Source organism: Amia ocellicauda, chromosome 19, assembly GCF_036373705.1.
Source record: "Amia ocellicauda isolate fAmiCal2 chromosome 19, fAmiCal2.hap1, whole genome shotgun sequence".
NCBI lineage: Eukaryota > Metazoa > Chordata > Actinopteri > Amiiformes > Amiidae > Amia > Amia ocellicauda.
Window position 1 is genome coordinate 21225767 of NC_089868.1, and position 17325 is coordinate 21243091.

The 17325-nt window shown below is 36.3% G+C and overlaps 1 protein-coding gene across 1 annotated transcript in view; it reads right to left on the reverse strand.

The window, feature by feature from the left end:
* Positions 1-17325, reverse strand: part of vav3a (vav 3 guanine nucleotide exchange factor a) — a 68264-nt gene that overhangs the window by 46884 nt on the left and 4055 nt on the right. Inside the window, exon 2 of the mRNA XM_066691896.1 lies at positions 7788-7904. Within this exon, the coding sequence (XP_066547993.1) occupies positions 7788-7904 (117 nt within the window). The remainder of the gene's footprint in view (positions 1-7787; positions 7905-17325) is intronic.

Below are 17325 nucleotides of genomic sequence, written 5' to 3' on the forward strand. Positions count from 1 at the left end.
GCTTAAAAAAAACATTGGCATACATTTATATGCATGAATAATGTAAAGGATGCCACAAATGGGCAAAATATCATTCCATTATGACTTCGCTTGGCACTGGGGTGCATGTGCCACACATTTAAAGTTATACGCATGTTGGTACTGTCTATATTTTTATATTTCCTGTTTTCTTTTTGATTCGTTCACTCATTATGATTCAACCAGTTGCGGACAGATTAATTTGTTAAGTGCCTCTGTACCGGCGATAGCAGACACGTGTGAAGTTTGGTATTTTTTCTACTTGATTGATCTTCAACTGTTACGTGATTTGTACGATCTTCAGTGTCACCAGAGAGACTAGCTGGGCTGGCAATAGAAAACAAAACTGATGGATCGGTTTGTCTTAAGGAACTTGTGGTCGAATTTGCAAACCAAAAAGCAAGAAAGGAAAAGTTCAAACTTTGGAAAAAATAGTTTCAAAACGAACTAGAATGTCCTTATTTATTTTGTATATGTAACATAGTAAGTTATGAGTCATTGTTCAGTGTAAATGTGTATTGCATTTTCATAGGGTTAATGAAAAGCATAAAACATTTAAGATGTTTAATTTAAGTGCAACTGGAATGAGGGGGCCTTGGTGGCAGTTGGCCTAGGGGACCAGTTACCCTCACACCGTCCCTGAGTAACTGCCTCCTTTCTAGAAATAATAGTCCATGACCTTGACTCTTAACTTGCCTGTGTGAATTGACAAAATGGACAATGTGCTTTCTTTATATTGCTGAAGTGTAATTCATCTTCATACATTTACAATTTAACCTACCAAATGGCCCCATAATCCCCAGGACACTTTAAGGCAGGACAGGGTTTTAAAACGGCCCTCACACTGAATGAAATGAAAGTATTAATCGAGTGTTCAAGCTTTGAAATCGGTAGTGGTAATTTTAAAACCCTGTCCTGTCTTACAGTGTAGTGGGGATTACAGGGATAGTGGGAGGATTTAGAGAAATAATGTGGCACAGAATGACCACACAAGCTCAAAGATATTAGAAATTGTACAAATTCTACAGCACAGTCAATGTACAAGGGGCATATTCTTAAGTTTTTTATTATTATTATTATTATTATTATTATTATTATTATTATTATTATTATTATTATTTGTATTTCTTGGCAGACGCCCTTATCCAGGGCAACTTACAACATAAGTGCAAAAATACAGTCAAGTACAAGGCATCATCATTACAAATTCAATTTAGCTAAAACATAGCAATTCAAAATAATACATTTTACAAATTTCAATTTACAATTTACACAAGTACAGTAAGAGACTTCCTACATCCTGGACAGTGAAAGCTAAGTGCTGTCAAGATGTAGGGTCACAGTCAAGGGCCATGGGAAAGGGAGCAAGGAGGAAAACACGAAGAACGCGAGGAGCATAATAAGCTATCTAATGCTATCTAGCAGGGATAGAGGACTAATATTACAAGTACTGTCGGAAAAGATGCGTCTTGAGTAAGCGCCGGAATGAGGTCAAGGATTTAAAAACTTTGTGATGCTTTGTCAAGATCCACTACTTTGGACAAAATGAAACTGGACTCAAGAGATTTCCAATGATGCATTTTTTATGCCTTGTTTCTTTAAATGTGTTGCCGTCACAAACTCAGTTAAAAATAAACATCAAAAGTTTAGAAAAGACTTTCGGTTTCATAACAAAACCAAAAAATGGCATTTACAGCTCAATTTCAGAGATAAACCTTTGGACCGTAATGGACACGTGCAACAGGAGATGTGGACATGGCTTTCTGAAACATACACAGCAGAAACATAAATTGAATATGAAAATACTACAATTAGATATGGTTGAAAAGCTGCCCCAAGGGAGGGGTCACCAAAGAAAAGCAAGCAGCACTGAGAGGATCTGATATGGGGGGTTGTAGGGAACCTGTACTGCTGCCATTAATTAACGCCAACAAGTTTCATGAGGTCCTGTATAGAGCATTGCAACACAACAGTATATTAACAACTTCTTAGAATGTGAGCTTAATTTGATATATTTTTTATCTCCGGATGCAGTCATCTTTATACACTTTTAAGTTTGTTTTCATGTCCTGCCTCCACACTTTTTCCCATTCCTCTTTCTTGTTAAACGAAACACAGATCGCATGACATGATTTGTGATTACTTTTGGATTACTTCCCCTGTACTGTAACTATATGTGTTGGTTTTATTTAGGCTCATTAAGCACATATAAGGCCTATATATGTGTACATGCACTACAAGGCACTGCACAATGCTATGTTCCAGTGATCGAAAAGTAAAGTCAGCCAACACAAAACAAAAATTGCCCATCAGTCCTAGTGTCACTAAAATTTAACAGAGACAGATCAAACACAAATCAGACACTTTCTCACTTTAGCTCCACCTAAAATGTACTAAAGTGAAGGGGAAAAAAATAACTCTCTTTTTCCCCACATCTTGGTTGCATCTCCCTTTTTCGCATTGTTTATGTTGGTCAATAAAGCTGTTTGTAACCAGCAAGCAGCAAGCACTTAAAAAAAAAAAAGAAAAGAAAAAAAAGTGTTACAAGGAACCAAGTGCGATCTCTCAGCCCAAGGGTCTGTCACAGGACGTATGAGTAAGAACACGATGCAGGTCTCAGAAATGAATCGCAAGCAGTCAAGAGGAACAGGAAAGGGAAGGAACATTGCTTTTCCAAGCCTACTGTGTCAAAATCCTGATCGGCTGAAACAGGCAGAGCACACACTGTGTAGAAGTTCAGCTAGCGTTGACCTATAACTGCCTTAAAGGGCTTATTTTATGATTACAGATAGTAGAATGAGTTGTTAACTACCTATATGTAGATTTGAATGCTAGACATCATGTACTAAAACATGCACGTATCCGACAAATGCTTCAGCATTGCCAAAGACAAAAACAGTAATCGTTTTACCACTAAGGCATTCAGAACAAAAGATACTGCTTATAAGTAACATTATTTTATAAATGTATCTGCTTACATCAGTGTCAACTGTAGCAGCAGTTTTAAACACTAGTCAGTATACCTCTGTCTATACAAACAGGTACTTTTGTCATGATGAGATCAATATGGCAAACAGACTCAGAAACTAAATCTTTTTATTTTGGGCTACAAAATAAAGTGCACAATCTCTTCTGTATTACATAATTTTTCCTAGGATAAGAGAAGCACTGTTAACTGATTTGCCATACTTGCAAAATGAGCTACTTCCCTTTCTTCTGCGCTGCAAATAAACACAGACCCTGCTCTCCTCCACTACAACCCGCCAGGGAGTCACACAGCAAGTCAAATAGGGCTTTGAACAAACCGTTGTGTTTTATATTCCATCTTTTCAAACAAAACATTCACCACAGCTTTGGTTGAATCTATCTGCTAAATGCCCCTCCACAAACTGCAATTACAAAATAATGGCTCTGATAATGAGACACTACGGGCAAAACTGACTCCTGAGGAAGTGCTGCTGCAAACATTGAAAGTGTGTAACATGATGCAAAATTTAAAGAAACCGAAACCTTTGACACATAGATCTGTAAAAGAATAGCAGTAATCTGGACGCTTGTCAAATTTAGGTGTCTAAGTAAGAAGTAGTTGGATTATAAAGAATGAAAATCCTATACTTCAAATTCCTAAAAAATTACAAGTAGGCCTTCTCCCCCATAAACTATATAAAGGAGACGTGAAAAATAAAGTTCTTCCCAACTATTTTAGAAATGCAGAAGAATAGGTTATTTTAGTACAATTTATATATTATATATTATTATGATAAATAGCAAAAAATCAAGCTCAAACAAAAAGAATATCGTGGACAGTTAGCAATGTACTCTTAAAATGAAAATAATACACCAAAATAGACAGTATACTCATAGTGGTCAGCTAGTGTCAGACTCTTTCCGGTAAAGAACACATGTGCGTCCTTGTTGATCTTTAATAATATCTTCTGTGTGTGATTGTCTGTGTCTCTGCAAATACGCACCCTGAAGAAGCCTAGTCAATGTCTAAGTACACCTCTGGAGCACATCCATTACTCTGACGCACATCAAGGTACCAGTTATCTTTAAGGTATCTATTACATGTAATTTGTTATAAGATATCTTGACGGTAAAAGGTGAATCAAACATGTCTGCATTAACACAGCACCGAAAAGCACTCAGAAGCCAGCAGCAGAGAGGATCTATTGATTTTCTTCCCCTTCACTAATTGTATTATATTTAACTGTTGAAATCAAACGCTTGGACAGATGTTTCTTAAGTTAACCCTTGGTGTACTTCGGCATGTAATAGCCACTTTCACAGCAGACTGCTCTTATGCTCTCCGTGTCCTATATCTAACTGTCGCCTTAAGGCTGTGATGAGCTACAGCCATTCTCACAACACATTGATGATTCTCCAGCGAAATATCTTAAAGTGATGTCATGTAAAGTAGCAATAGTGGAAATGCTTGGACATTACTTAGAACCCTCTCAGACAAAGAACCACCTTCATTCTACAAAGCTGTCACACGCAATCAACCTAAATGTCCAGTTCATAACACAATAGCCTAACCGCCATTATGCGAACAATATTAAAGATCATCAATACAAGTGAGGAAGTGGAAGGATTCGTGGAAACACGTAGACATTGAGTAACGAATTCAAATCGTAATGTGGCTGTGTTTTCAATAGATCTTCAAAAGACAAGACAGCACCTCATCAGATGTATTTATTGGTTTTGCGTTAAACTGCGCTGAAAAGAGTGAAATTCAGAGTTTATATTTGTTATTCTCCTGTCATATTATTGATAGCCGTTTCCAGGGATTACATATTTAAAGCACGCACAGTGGGGAAATTCAATTTTAGGGCAGGAAATGCCACTGAACTACACAGCTGCTTCTTTTAAAGACCTTCGTCTATTCACCCAGTTAAGCTCAGCATTTAATTTACAGTAAGAATTAAAAATGATTACTCTGCATTGTGGAGGCCTTTTCCAAAAGGGGCAACCTTGGTGTCATTAACAAGAATTATAAGCTGCCATTAGACATTGACCTCCTTTTCCACCTGTCAGGACATAGCTGGGTTTGCCTTAATTAAAGTAGAATTCAGGTTGGTAGATTACCTTATTCTACTGTGAAGATGGATGTCCTGATCCACAACAAGAGCAATAATGCAATGAAGGTATTTTCCAAGCATATGTATTGAAGAGGTTAATGAGATCTCTGCAAAAGAGATGCATAGACTCTTGACACATTTACGTGTCAGACACTGGCCAGGAAATTGATTCACCTCAATTAAACACCTATGTAAATGGTTGGAATTACTGAGTAGAAATGGTTCTATATAAATAGTTTTTCTCAGCTTGTACAGGGACAAAAAACAATGGGTGTGTTGTTGCATTTGTTTTGCGAATTGCCTTTGATTAGGAAATGCATGATCCAGATGTTTTTAATTACGGGAAAAGGTATTTAGAACTAAATATTTGCTGTTTTAATAGCCTGGTAAATGAATGAGCTCAGGCACAATGTAATCGCTGAAATAAACCTTTATGAGGATGGAAGAACAGCTGTGACCAGCCTTCAGAAGGGAAAAGAGAAACCTAAAGTATAAACTTGATGAGTCTAACAATTTACTGGACATGCAGAACAAGGCCCATTCCATAACCTCACAAAGTGCACATTAAATAGCAAGTAAATGTAAGAATCTCTTTAATACTATGATTAGTATTGCTATTACTATTGATAAAACTTCACAATTCGGATCTAATAGATTCAGCTAAATGTATATCATCCAACAGGGAATTTAACAGGAGGCCCAATTGAATCGATACACTTACTCAATATAGCATGTGATCTCGTTCTTGATTGTTATGATTAAATGAGACAGGGGCAAATCCCATGACAAGCTACAAAAATAAAGAGATGCAGGTCTGAATGAAAATTAAAATCTCTCCACAAGGGAGATATGTTAATAAACATGTTTCATTGCTTTATGTATATATCCTTCCAGAAATAAAAAGCAATATACTGTATATAGAACAGCATCTAATCAATAAGTTTTATGCTTCTGAAAAACAGCAGCTTTGAGGAGATTTCGACAATAAGAAAAAAACAAAAAAACGTTTTTTAAAAACCAAAATACATTTGTTTTTTGTTTTATCTTTATACAAAAGCTTATATTTATATATCAATACCACAAGCATTTGAGCATTTCAAGGTCATTTTAACCAAGCATGATTCTGTGCATGATACCGTTATAATCTTCTTAAGGCATTCTCAGAGCTGCTGTTTCTTAATATGATCGGCATCATACCAAATGCATTCAAGCCTGTGCAGCAGACTATAATCAAGTCATACTCTGCATTGGAATCACATAAGCAATGAGGTAAATTGAATTTTTCAAAGAACACTGCCTTTGCAACATTTTAACCTATCTTATTACATGATGCAAGGGAAGGTTCCCAGCATTTAGCAAAATCTTTAAATGTGCTATAATGGGGTTGGTGCAAGCCATGCAAATTAGTATGATATTGATTACAGATGACCTTGGGAGAACACACTGCAGGGGGAGGGACATAAAACACAAGTGTTGCTGGAATATAGACACTAGTAAATAATGACTAGAATATACAGCAGCTTTTGCCGAAAATCAGTCTCTGCATTACTGCACTCTGTTTTTATTTATATAAGAAACAAATCCTAGTTGAATCAGTCCCATAATGCATATGACTTTATGGAATAGTTTTATTGAGACTCATGACAAGAATTATGGAACAAGATAAATATTATAGAAGGCCTGCTGATAACCATCCATAATATAAACCAGAATGATTATTTTCAGTTCTAAGCAGAAAACAGAACAAATATCTACACTGTGAAGTGAAACTAATTTATGAAATCAACTAAAAACAGCTAAACCAACCAAAAACACATCTTCTCTTTGAAAGTATGTCACAAACAACTGAATATTGATTAATTTCCCAATAGGAAGTCGGTACAGAGACAAACCCAGAGATCTCATGCAGACTGTGTTGTTTATTCTGGCATTTACAGAGTTCACATTCACAGCTGAAGATGATTCAGGAAAAGACAGGAAAAGGAAACAGGTGAGCTGCGGGAGAGTCGTTTATGTGTCGCGTTGACCGTCCCAAACCGAGAGCGGCGGGACAGCATTGATTGGAGCATGCCGCCCAGTGTTGCTGTTGTCTGTAGACAGACAGCTGCTGTAATTCACGAGTCAACAGGGCCCTCCTCGCCCAGCCCCCATGTGTGCCCTTCTCATATCTGCCCCCACCCACATGACCCACATCTTTCAGGAGCCACCATCGCAATGAGCCACGCTAATCAGACCAACTCGTCCCACACAGTGCAGGGCTGAGCGATGAGGAATATGGAGGTCATCTTTAATTAAAGCTCACTTGGGACTTTATTAAATTGTCAGTGGGGTACGAGAACTGTGAATGTTTTTGCACAGCGGAGAGTAGATCAGAGGCCCGTGTAATCAGCGCAGACATAGATAAAGACAAAGGGACTGATTTTCCAAAGTTGGTACACAATGTAGGGCACCTTTGTGTTCATATGCTAATATTTGTAATTTTCCAAAACACTATACAGGTTGTCAATAGGTAGGAACATATAGGCTAATGCTTATATCAGTATATATCATGCACTTACTCTCTACATAGTGGATATTAGGCTTGATTATTATTACTGCCAATGTGTTAGCTAATAAAGACCACACAAAGTGTATAATGCAGTCCAAAAATAAAATCATAATAATAAATTAACTTATTCACGTTCTTACCTTTGCAAAATCCCGAACATCAAACAAGTCGAAAGCCTCGAACAGTTCACTTTTCTTCATGGAAAATATTTCACAGCACGCTGTTAGGAATGTCCTGATATTCTTCAAGCAGAGAAACTGAGGGAGAGAGAGAGAGATTGTGAGTGACACTGTATTCACTAGATAGTCTATTTGTAATTAGATCGGGAGATATCTAACGAAACATCACCCACTAAGCAGTCTTTTAAAAACACGAAACAACAGTAAACAACTTTCTGGACACAACCTCCGAACTCCAGATGACATTATGGTGCTTCAATGTAGTGCTCAAGTCACATCAATGTCTTTCAGGAGAATTAACTTCAGTACCCTGAGAGAAATGTCACCTCTATTGTGATCACATCAAAACAAAAGACTCCAAACAAACTAAAATTACTGTTGACTGTCTGATGGTACCACGTTGCTATCTTATCACACTTTAATAATATGACTTGCATGCCTTGCAGTAAAACATTGGGACGGATTAAATCAAAACTTGGACCCACATGCTAATAGACAACTACAAACCTGCACATGATAGCAGTTACATTTCTGATTAGAAGAAATTGGCATCTTACAAAAAATGAAGCCACAACTGAGTACAGTTCTGTAGTTTTCTATTAGCAGGTGGATCAAACTTTTGATTTAATCCGGCCCATTATTTGTTCAGTATGATATTGCTTTGATCAGCAATTACAGCATTACTATTACCACACTGGTAAGCTATCCTTTTTAGTGCGGCTTTTAGTTTGCTTTATTTTGTTCACATGGCACCTAGGGAAACAAACAGACTGGGTACTGGTAATGTTCAACAGCACAATAAATTCAGACTAGCGACAGAAAACACTTTCTCTTACAAGCTGGGTTACCCACATAAAACGCCTACATAAAAGTTCATCAGTATCATTAGTAAATGTGGTTAACAGTGTCATTAAGGGAGCCATAAGAACTACCAATCTAAAAAGTAAGATACTCCTTTGTTTTAATAGGGTTTCTAGGGTTGAAATCTACTTAAATATTATTCATGAGCCCGTACAAGCATGCCGAGACTAGGACTGTATCTCCGAACTCCCTGACACAACAAACTATATTGTCCTACACTGAGAAGATGTCAAACATAAAGCAAAAGCAAAGGTCTTTAACAGAAGGAAACTGAGCTTAATTGACAACATTATGCGACTGCTGTAATTCTCCCACTGTGAAGAGATTGTAAAACACGTTTGGAGATCATTTGGACCTTTCCTTGGAAGTGAAGCAGCACTGCCAATGAAGATTTGAAGAGAAAAAAGGAGATCAATAGGTTAGCAAACTAAAACCAGCCAATTAAAAATGTAATATAATCATTTACTATAGCTGTATTGATTATGACAACTGCAATTAACTGCCTTGTTAAGAGCTCTGTTTACTTAGCATTTGCTTATCAAAATCTATTATTAGGCCCAAATCACAGTGAATCCCAGTAAACCGCTAATCTGTCTGAGATTTCCACGTTTGCTTGCACGACAGGCTTTAAACAAATTCCAGAAATACCTAGTTATGTTATTCAAACAACCTTGTAGAATATATAGAAATACAAACATGTTCATATTATGTTTCGAAGACTCTGTATGAGCTATTTGGATTGTAAATTAAATATGATTTGGCCCTTTACAGTATCTGACTTTATTAACTGAAATGACTTACATCCTTGGCTGCACGGTAGCCGGACAGAATGAGGCTGGAGGAGAGATGAATTAATGATAAGACAAGAGAGCTATCAAGCCTATTTAGTTTATTTAGTTATTTAGTTTGCAATTGCTATGCATTCCACTTTATCAAGAGGCATATCTTGTAGACGCCCCAGAGTATTTATCATTCCCAATAGGATCATTATCAGAGGAGAGCAGTCTGCGAACTTGCTGTGTAAGTGTGTTGCAGCATCACACATGGGTACAGTCAGCTACTGCCTATATCCCACAAGGTCAGATCATTTCACAAAACGGTTTAAAACATTGTGAAACATTTGATGAGAATTTCATGAACGGCTGAGGCTTTTTTTCCATTTGTTGTGTGTATGTTACACAGATGGTGATTTACAAGAAACACCTACAGCTGATTGCTTTTCCACCTGAGAAGATGATGCAGCCGCCTATTTTTACATTTAAACATGGCTCTGTGAAATCACTGATGACTCAACATACACAACTTTTTATATTATGTGTGTGAAGTACACAATTATAGACACAAAGATGCTGTCATTGAATGTATACCATGTAACCCCCTATGGAAACTAATACGTGAAGTCCATTTACGATCTTTCTAAAATTATTCATGATTTTTTTTAATGAATTAATATATAAACACTCAATTTGATGTAAAGAACATATTTTATATGAATGTATAGCTTCTGTGAACCTCCATGTCTGCCCATGGTTTTGATGTCCAAGTCTAAGTAAACTACCATAAATTAGAGTAGTTTTGATTTAAAGGATCACAGATCAATATTTATCAACAGCAACTCCCTTAAAATCCACTTATGGCTTGAACTGATATAAAACTACTGTTATATATATAGATGTGGTTTGACACTAACAAATCATGCATCAGTAAAGGTTAATTAACTAAGGAAGGAAATACATTTTTTTTTCATTAGCACAGGATGAATGATGAGTAAAAATACTTCTAAAGTATGGTACATCACAAAAGGAAATGAACGGTTGTGTGTTTAGAGACAAATTGATTCAACTGTACTGAGGGCATTCCAAAAACTCCACTTCACCGATATTTAATAGCATAATTGCCCCCAAAGTGCAAATCCCAATCCGGTTCAGCGGCTAAGTCAGATCCATAAATCACACTTCATACGTTGTGCTTATCACAGTAAGAAAATAATGATTAAATAAATACAGCTGTCACATAGGTTAAACTTTCATTTTCATCAAAGTTTCAAGAAAGATTTTAAAATTAGTATTTTCTCTCTCCCACTTTGGCACAGCATAAGGTTACCATGATATCTGGCACCTGACAGATTAAGTACATTTTTAGGCACAAATTGTGTAAAATTAAAAAAGAAATATTATCATGCTTATAGAAGAGCATATACTATAACGTCCTGTTCTGTTTTACGCCACACAAAGTTGATTATTATACACTAGTGGATAGTGCATTCTTTCTCATTATGTTTCAGCCAGGCATTACACAGTTACAAGATCATTTGGAGATATTGATTTACTGAGCAAGAGTCACCACCCAGGCTGGGGGTTGAATCCCACAGAACACAGATTCCAATTCAGGCTGACTCTGGTAAGGGTTTCATAATGGCGACACAACCCTGACCGAACACAACCCCGAGGATTGGGTGTGGTCACCTTGGCTGGGGAATCTCACCCTCGCCACAAAAACACACTTCACTGTCGATCCTACTGTCATTGTCATGAAATTGTTGTGCAAAGGGAATCTTGCAGATAAAAGAGGGAGTTCAGGTCAATGCAGACTTGGGGGGCCTACATCGACGTTTACCCCGTTTATGGCATTTTGAGAGAACGTGGTGCTTATTCAGAATGATTCTGTACTTTATATTAGATATGAAACAATGACACAAATTGGTATTCTCAAACAAATCCCAGCCTGAGTAGAATAACATTCCTGGGAAGGGAGGACATATGTAAAATAAAAAGACTATATAAAAAAAAAACACCAACCGGTATGTCAGCCAAAATAAAATAAGGTTAAAACTTTGATAAAATAGCAAGATTTCTACACTAGTGTCAAGTGGATTGTATAATTGTATACTTGTGAAGAGAAATTAAGCCAGACCTTTTTCTTGTCACTTCGCCTGCCTAAAAGCGATTTCAGACAGGAATAGAAAGCATACACTTAAAAAATATGGTAGATAAGCACATCATAGCGCAAGTCAGAAGAAAGAAGCCCTCTTGAGAAGAGACACTTCAAACATATAAACTAGGGTTTCTCAGAGCAATTACAATCTGTCTGCTTGAGCAGTCCTTGACACTGGCTGCCATAACCATTTCCTCCTTAAAGAGCTGCTGTGATGGCAGAGAACAAAGACAAAGATAGTAGTTACATGTGTAAACCTTTATCATTTATCAATAATGTATTCAACTTTTAACTTCGGCGCTATCGTCCTCTTAAGTAAACCCACTGGGTCCTCTCAGTGAAAAAGAGAATAGTATATTTTGCCTCTCCAACCCCATCCTGGTTTCTGAAAGGCTGCTTTAAATTAATTATAATAACTCACACTCTCGCCACAGCTCGAGCAGGCATTCAGAAACAGGTCAGCTGGTGCCTGCCTAGAAAAACACCAAACTTCATTTTCACAAATGTTTGAATAGTGACAGAAGACCATCAGACATGTAGGCTGGGAAATGGAAGAGACAGGGAGGCCAACCGCAAGAAAGATAATTGAACCATCAACAAACACAATTGTCTTATATTATTAGCATGTTATAACATCTCAATACATTTTAGTAATTACTTTAGATTCACCATACGTCAACAATATGAAAAATACTAGGGATGAAAGACACTATGCTAATCCGTATACTGTAGACTTCAATTACTGTCTTTGATCCATTACCCCCGCCCAGAGTAGGACACTATTTCTACACAGAACTGTATAATATAAGGCTTGTTTAATACTCCGAAGGGCTCCAAGATTGCTTTTTCAATGGACAATTGCAAGCTATTTTAAGTAAAGCTTACTCAACTGCTTCAAGCAATATATCTTTTCTTTTCTCTGGGACCACTTGATAATGCTACGCCAATATCACTCCCTCAGCTTTCATGTAGAGCGAATTCAAATGAACTGGAGCAAGTCTTAAAAGGCAAAGACAAGTGCTTTGCTTTTCTGCATGAAAACAAAATATTTCATCCCATCTTTTGGAGGGGGATCATTTCTCAACTTCTCAGTGATAGTATAATGAATTTCTTTGTGTTTTCATTATAAGAGGCTTATAAAGGTATAGCCAATAATATATAATAATGTATTTGTTTCTGTCAACTGTCAACACATGTTAGAATAGTTTCTACGGCTGATTTATATGTACATAAATACAGATGGTCTAAAAAAGTTAAATCATATTCTCGTTGTAGTCAAATATCAAATACCAATGTTGGGCATGGTATGCACCGCATTATTCTTTATATTATCATGGTTATCATATTATCATATTATCTTAAAACCAATATCAGAAACAAAAGCAGTATGATCTAGGCAGTGGGTGACAATAATAACCTGTCCAAGTAAGTAACCAGAATTCAAATCCAACTCTGGTGCGTGTTTGTAGAGCATGTGCATCTAGCTTTTGATTTCCATTCAGTTTTTATTTATTTTCCCGCGTGACAAAACTATCATTTTGTAAAACATTGATATAATCTGAAAAAGGACTAAGGAATGATAACAACATGACAGCGATATGCTCTTGGTGTTAAGTCTGCACAGCGACCACGTGGCTTAAGTGGGATTTTGTCAAAATGATATATTCTACCAGATGGTTGACATTAAACTAAGAGAGGTTTCTAGATAAACCTCTCAGCATAAAAAGGCACGTTAGTGTTATTTTGGAAAATTATATTTTAAAATACTTTTTAAAAAGCTCTTGACATACAACGCAAGTCAAATGTCTGGGAAACACTGTTTGAATTGACAGTTCGTGCAAGAAAAAAAAAAGTCATCGCAAATTTGGCTATTAAGAAATACAGTACGAGATAAATGGTGTGTTTTGGCTTGAATGGTAAGTGCAACTGTAAATATTTAATTTGTGGCCCAGCAAATTATCAAAATAACACCCTGGACCATCTTGCCGAGCTGCATCTTGATCCCTCGGGGACTGAAGGTCATTTTCCTTGGTAACTGTGACAAAAGTCGCCGCACGTGAATCCGATGGGAAGAGCGTTCCTCGTCCCTGTACAGGTCTGTGGGGATTGTTTTAAGAAAAAGGACTCATTTTGGCAATAGTTATGTTTGAATGTGTTAATTCTTAAAATGTTCTATAATCAATTCTGAAGATCTCAACAAATTATTGTTTTTAAAAATATAAATCAAGCTGTGTTGAGGATTGTTGGAAACGTTACACTTGTATAATTTCCTATTTTGTTACATTGTCATAAAGTACTGTGTTTGTAAGTTACATCTGGCAGTTGGTAAGAGCCAGAATTTGTGTACTAACCCAACTACTGGGACTATGCTTTTCTTCAGGTGATGAATGTATTGATTTTACATGACAGTAGTGTGTATAAAATCCATATTTGCACACTAAGGCCCAGACTAAATCCAAACGTGCCAATCACAAGTCCCACATGCAATATTAGATGCTGGCCCACCACTTTGTCATTCACGTTATGTTACAACATCTAAATGGATTTAGGTTTTATAACATGACAGATGAGCACAGATCTGAGATATTCAGAAGAGTTATAGTGAAATTAAACTAATCAGGAAATGCTGAGGAAATTAAAACAGTTAATAAAACGTCAACTCGGATTTATTCGTCATTCATGAGACATTATGGGTCAAGAAGAGATAAGCATAGTAAATTGGCTGCAGAATAATTTAATTGTATCATGGGGAGTTTTTTTCACTGACACCATTGTAATCTATAGCAACAACAAAAAAATAAAAATAAACAGAAATTATTTATGAATAATTTTAGCTTTAAACAAGAAACCAATTGAATCTGTGTCACTGATGATTACAGCCATAGCAAGACAAAAGCACATACATCGTGATCATCCTTTAAGTTTCTACTGGTTTTACAATGTGAAGCAAATGTATTTAGCTCCTCTCATTAAAAAGCAATACATAATTTAGTGCTACAACAGATACAAAAGGTCAGCAGTTGTCCTATTTAACATGCAGTCAGAATATTAAACCCATTCAGAGATCAATTTGTGTTTTCCTCATCAAATAGGTATAGAGCTCTATTAAATGCGTTATACACATGATACTACTGGTAGTAATAATTACTGATGTAGCTTAGATATTGTTAAGCCATGTTAGTCTTTGGAGACTGTTCATGTGCTCAGCCACCCTTTAAACAGTGTTTGGAAATGCACAACACCCAGCCAATTTACCCAGAACCTTTTCTTCTCTCAATTCCGTGTGGATGTGGATTTGCATAATTATTCAAAGAACCTCACTATGAATTACAAAAAAAAAACCTGCAATTAAAATTCTAATAAAAATATTGTTCTAATTTTTTTTTTTTGTCCATTTCCATCTTGGATTTTACTTTTCAAGCTGGATGTTGCAAGGAAAAAACAGGCCTTAAAAAAACAAAACTGTTATGAATATTTCTCCAAACGAATGAAAAAATAAGTAATCAACCTGCCTTTTCACCTTTTGTTTCAGGATGCGGATGTCTATGAGTATGAATGTTATGATTTTGTGGTGGAAAAGGGAGTTTGGAGATTGGATTGACTGGCTTTTCTGAAAAACTGCAAGTCCAAGTATGGGACTGAACAAAGAGTAAAATGCTAAAACTAAATGATTCAGGTATACTGTGATCCTAGTTTTATCAGCCAATATGTATAAAATAATCAATTTCCAGCCTTTGAGATGTGATGTGTAATTGGGCAGATGAAACCTGATAATGCATGGTGTGAAATTTGCAGACGATTATGTAGATAAAGTTCTTGATAGTCAACGAGAGTCTGCAGAAGCACACAGGCTACATCGAAATGCAGTTAAAATTACACCTTCTTCTTGAGTTTAGACACTTTAACACTGCAGCTGCATCTGTTGAGGTTTAATGAAAGGAAACCTGTCAGATAGCACCTTCATTCGTATATTAACTGGAGCGTTTGATCCGGATATTATTAAGCATTAGCCTAACAGTGTGGCTGATGTTGGCTTGCTTCCCTGTTTCAGTAGAGATGTTTTGGATCTGTTATTATTTCGGAGTTCGGAGTAGGGGTTTACATTTACAACTGTGATTTTAATTAACTATATTCATTATTATTATTATTGAATACAACCACATTCAAATGTATAATGGTTGCTCTTCGGTTGGGATTAAATCAAAAATTTTACCCACCAAATAGAAAACTACACAACTCTACTCAGTTGCGACTTCAATTTTAGTAAGATCCAACTTTCATCTAATAGTAACGTAACATTATAAAATGTAACCGCTATGATGTCCGGGTTTATAGTTTGCTATTAGTGGGTGGGTTATATTTTTGATTTAATCTGGCCCCTAATCTTTGAAAAGGTCTCAAAGTATAAATCCCCTTCTCAGATGTGACGTATTTTTGGTTTTCTAGTCATGGAGAAACTATGGTAAAACAGCCTAAACAGAGAATGCACATTGAATGTTATTCTCTCTGAAAAGGAGATAAATCAGACCCATTACTTTCCCTTCGTTAGGTCAACCATTTTTAATAGCTTCAAGAAAAAAAGAAAAAAGAGAAAAGGGCAGGGAAAAGGGGGACATTTTCAATTTATTTCTGCCTTTAAACATAATACATGTATGGTAGGTTTTACTGTAGGCTTATATTACAACAGATCATACTTTCACAAATCCTACATTTGTAATTGGATTAATTTGTTTTTTTATTTCTATTTACCAAAGTTATACCCCCAAGAAAACAGCATAATGAAGTGCCTTCTCACAGTTTTCTCACCCTCTGGAATATTTTCACTTTCTGCAGCACTGTAATTAAATAATGTACAAATTATTACAGCTGTATTCCAGGCCTGTTTTACATACAGTTCTAAACAAACCATTATCTGAATTATATTAATGGTGGGTCTGCTAGGACTTGTAGACACGAAGGGTCCGTTACTGAAAGATAGTTTTAACTTCAAAACCTTGCGCTCTCTGTTTCCTCGTTATGTCTCCATTTAATTACGGTCATTATTAATCTGAAAACTGCAGCGTCTGTTAGTTTTGCTAATAAATGTTGTAGCCTGCTGTTTCCTTTGAAAGTGCAGAGCCAGTCGTCCTGTCTGATGTTGATTTACACCTCCATAATTGTCCCAGTACACAAGCATGCAGAAAATCCCACATTGTGCAGTAAATAAAGATACGAAAAAATCAATTACACCAAGAAGTATAAACATTGTGTGTGGTTTCATGTTTCTAAATTATCCTAAATTACAGCAATTTTAATAATCATACTGACACTCTGCATTGTACACTTCCTAACTTAAATACACATACATTAAATGTTAGAAGCATACAGTAGGTTATCTAAATGCTTATATTATCTCCTGGCTTCAATAAATCTATGCTCTAATTCCATCTATGCTTTAAATAATGCTCATAAGGAATCAACATGTTTCTGGACCTTCAGTATTCAATAATAATTCTGGAAAACACAAATATACACACTGCAGAAATGATATAAAACACTCGATACATGAAAAACACAAGGCATAAGCTATGGAGTGTGGCTGTTGCACCCTGGGGAATATTCTGACCTTTAAAAAGAGGTCTCACCGTAGGTTATTAATCTGTCTTTCTTGGCCTCCATTCGAATGAAGCTAGGCTCTTATCTTGCTATCATTACTGTAATCCCC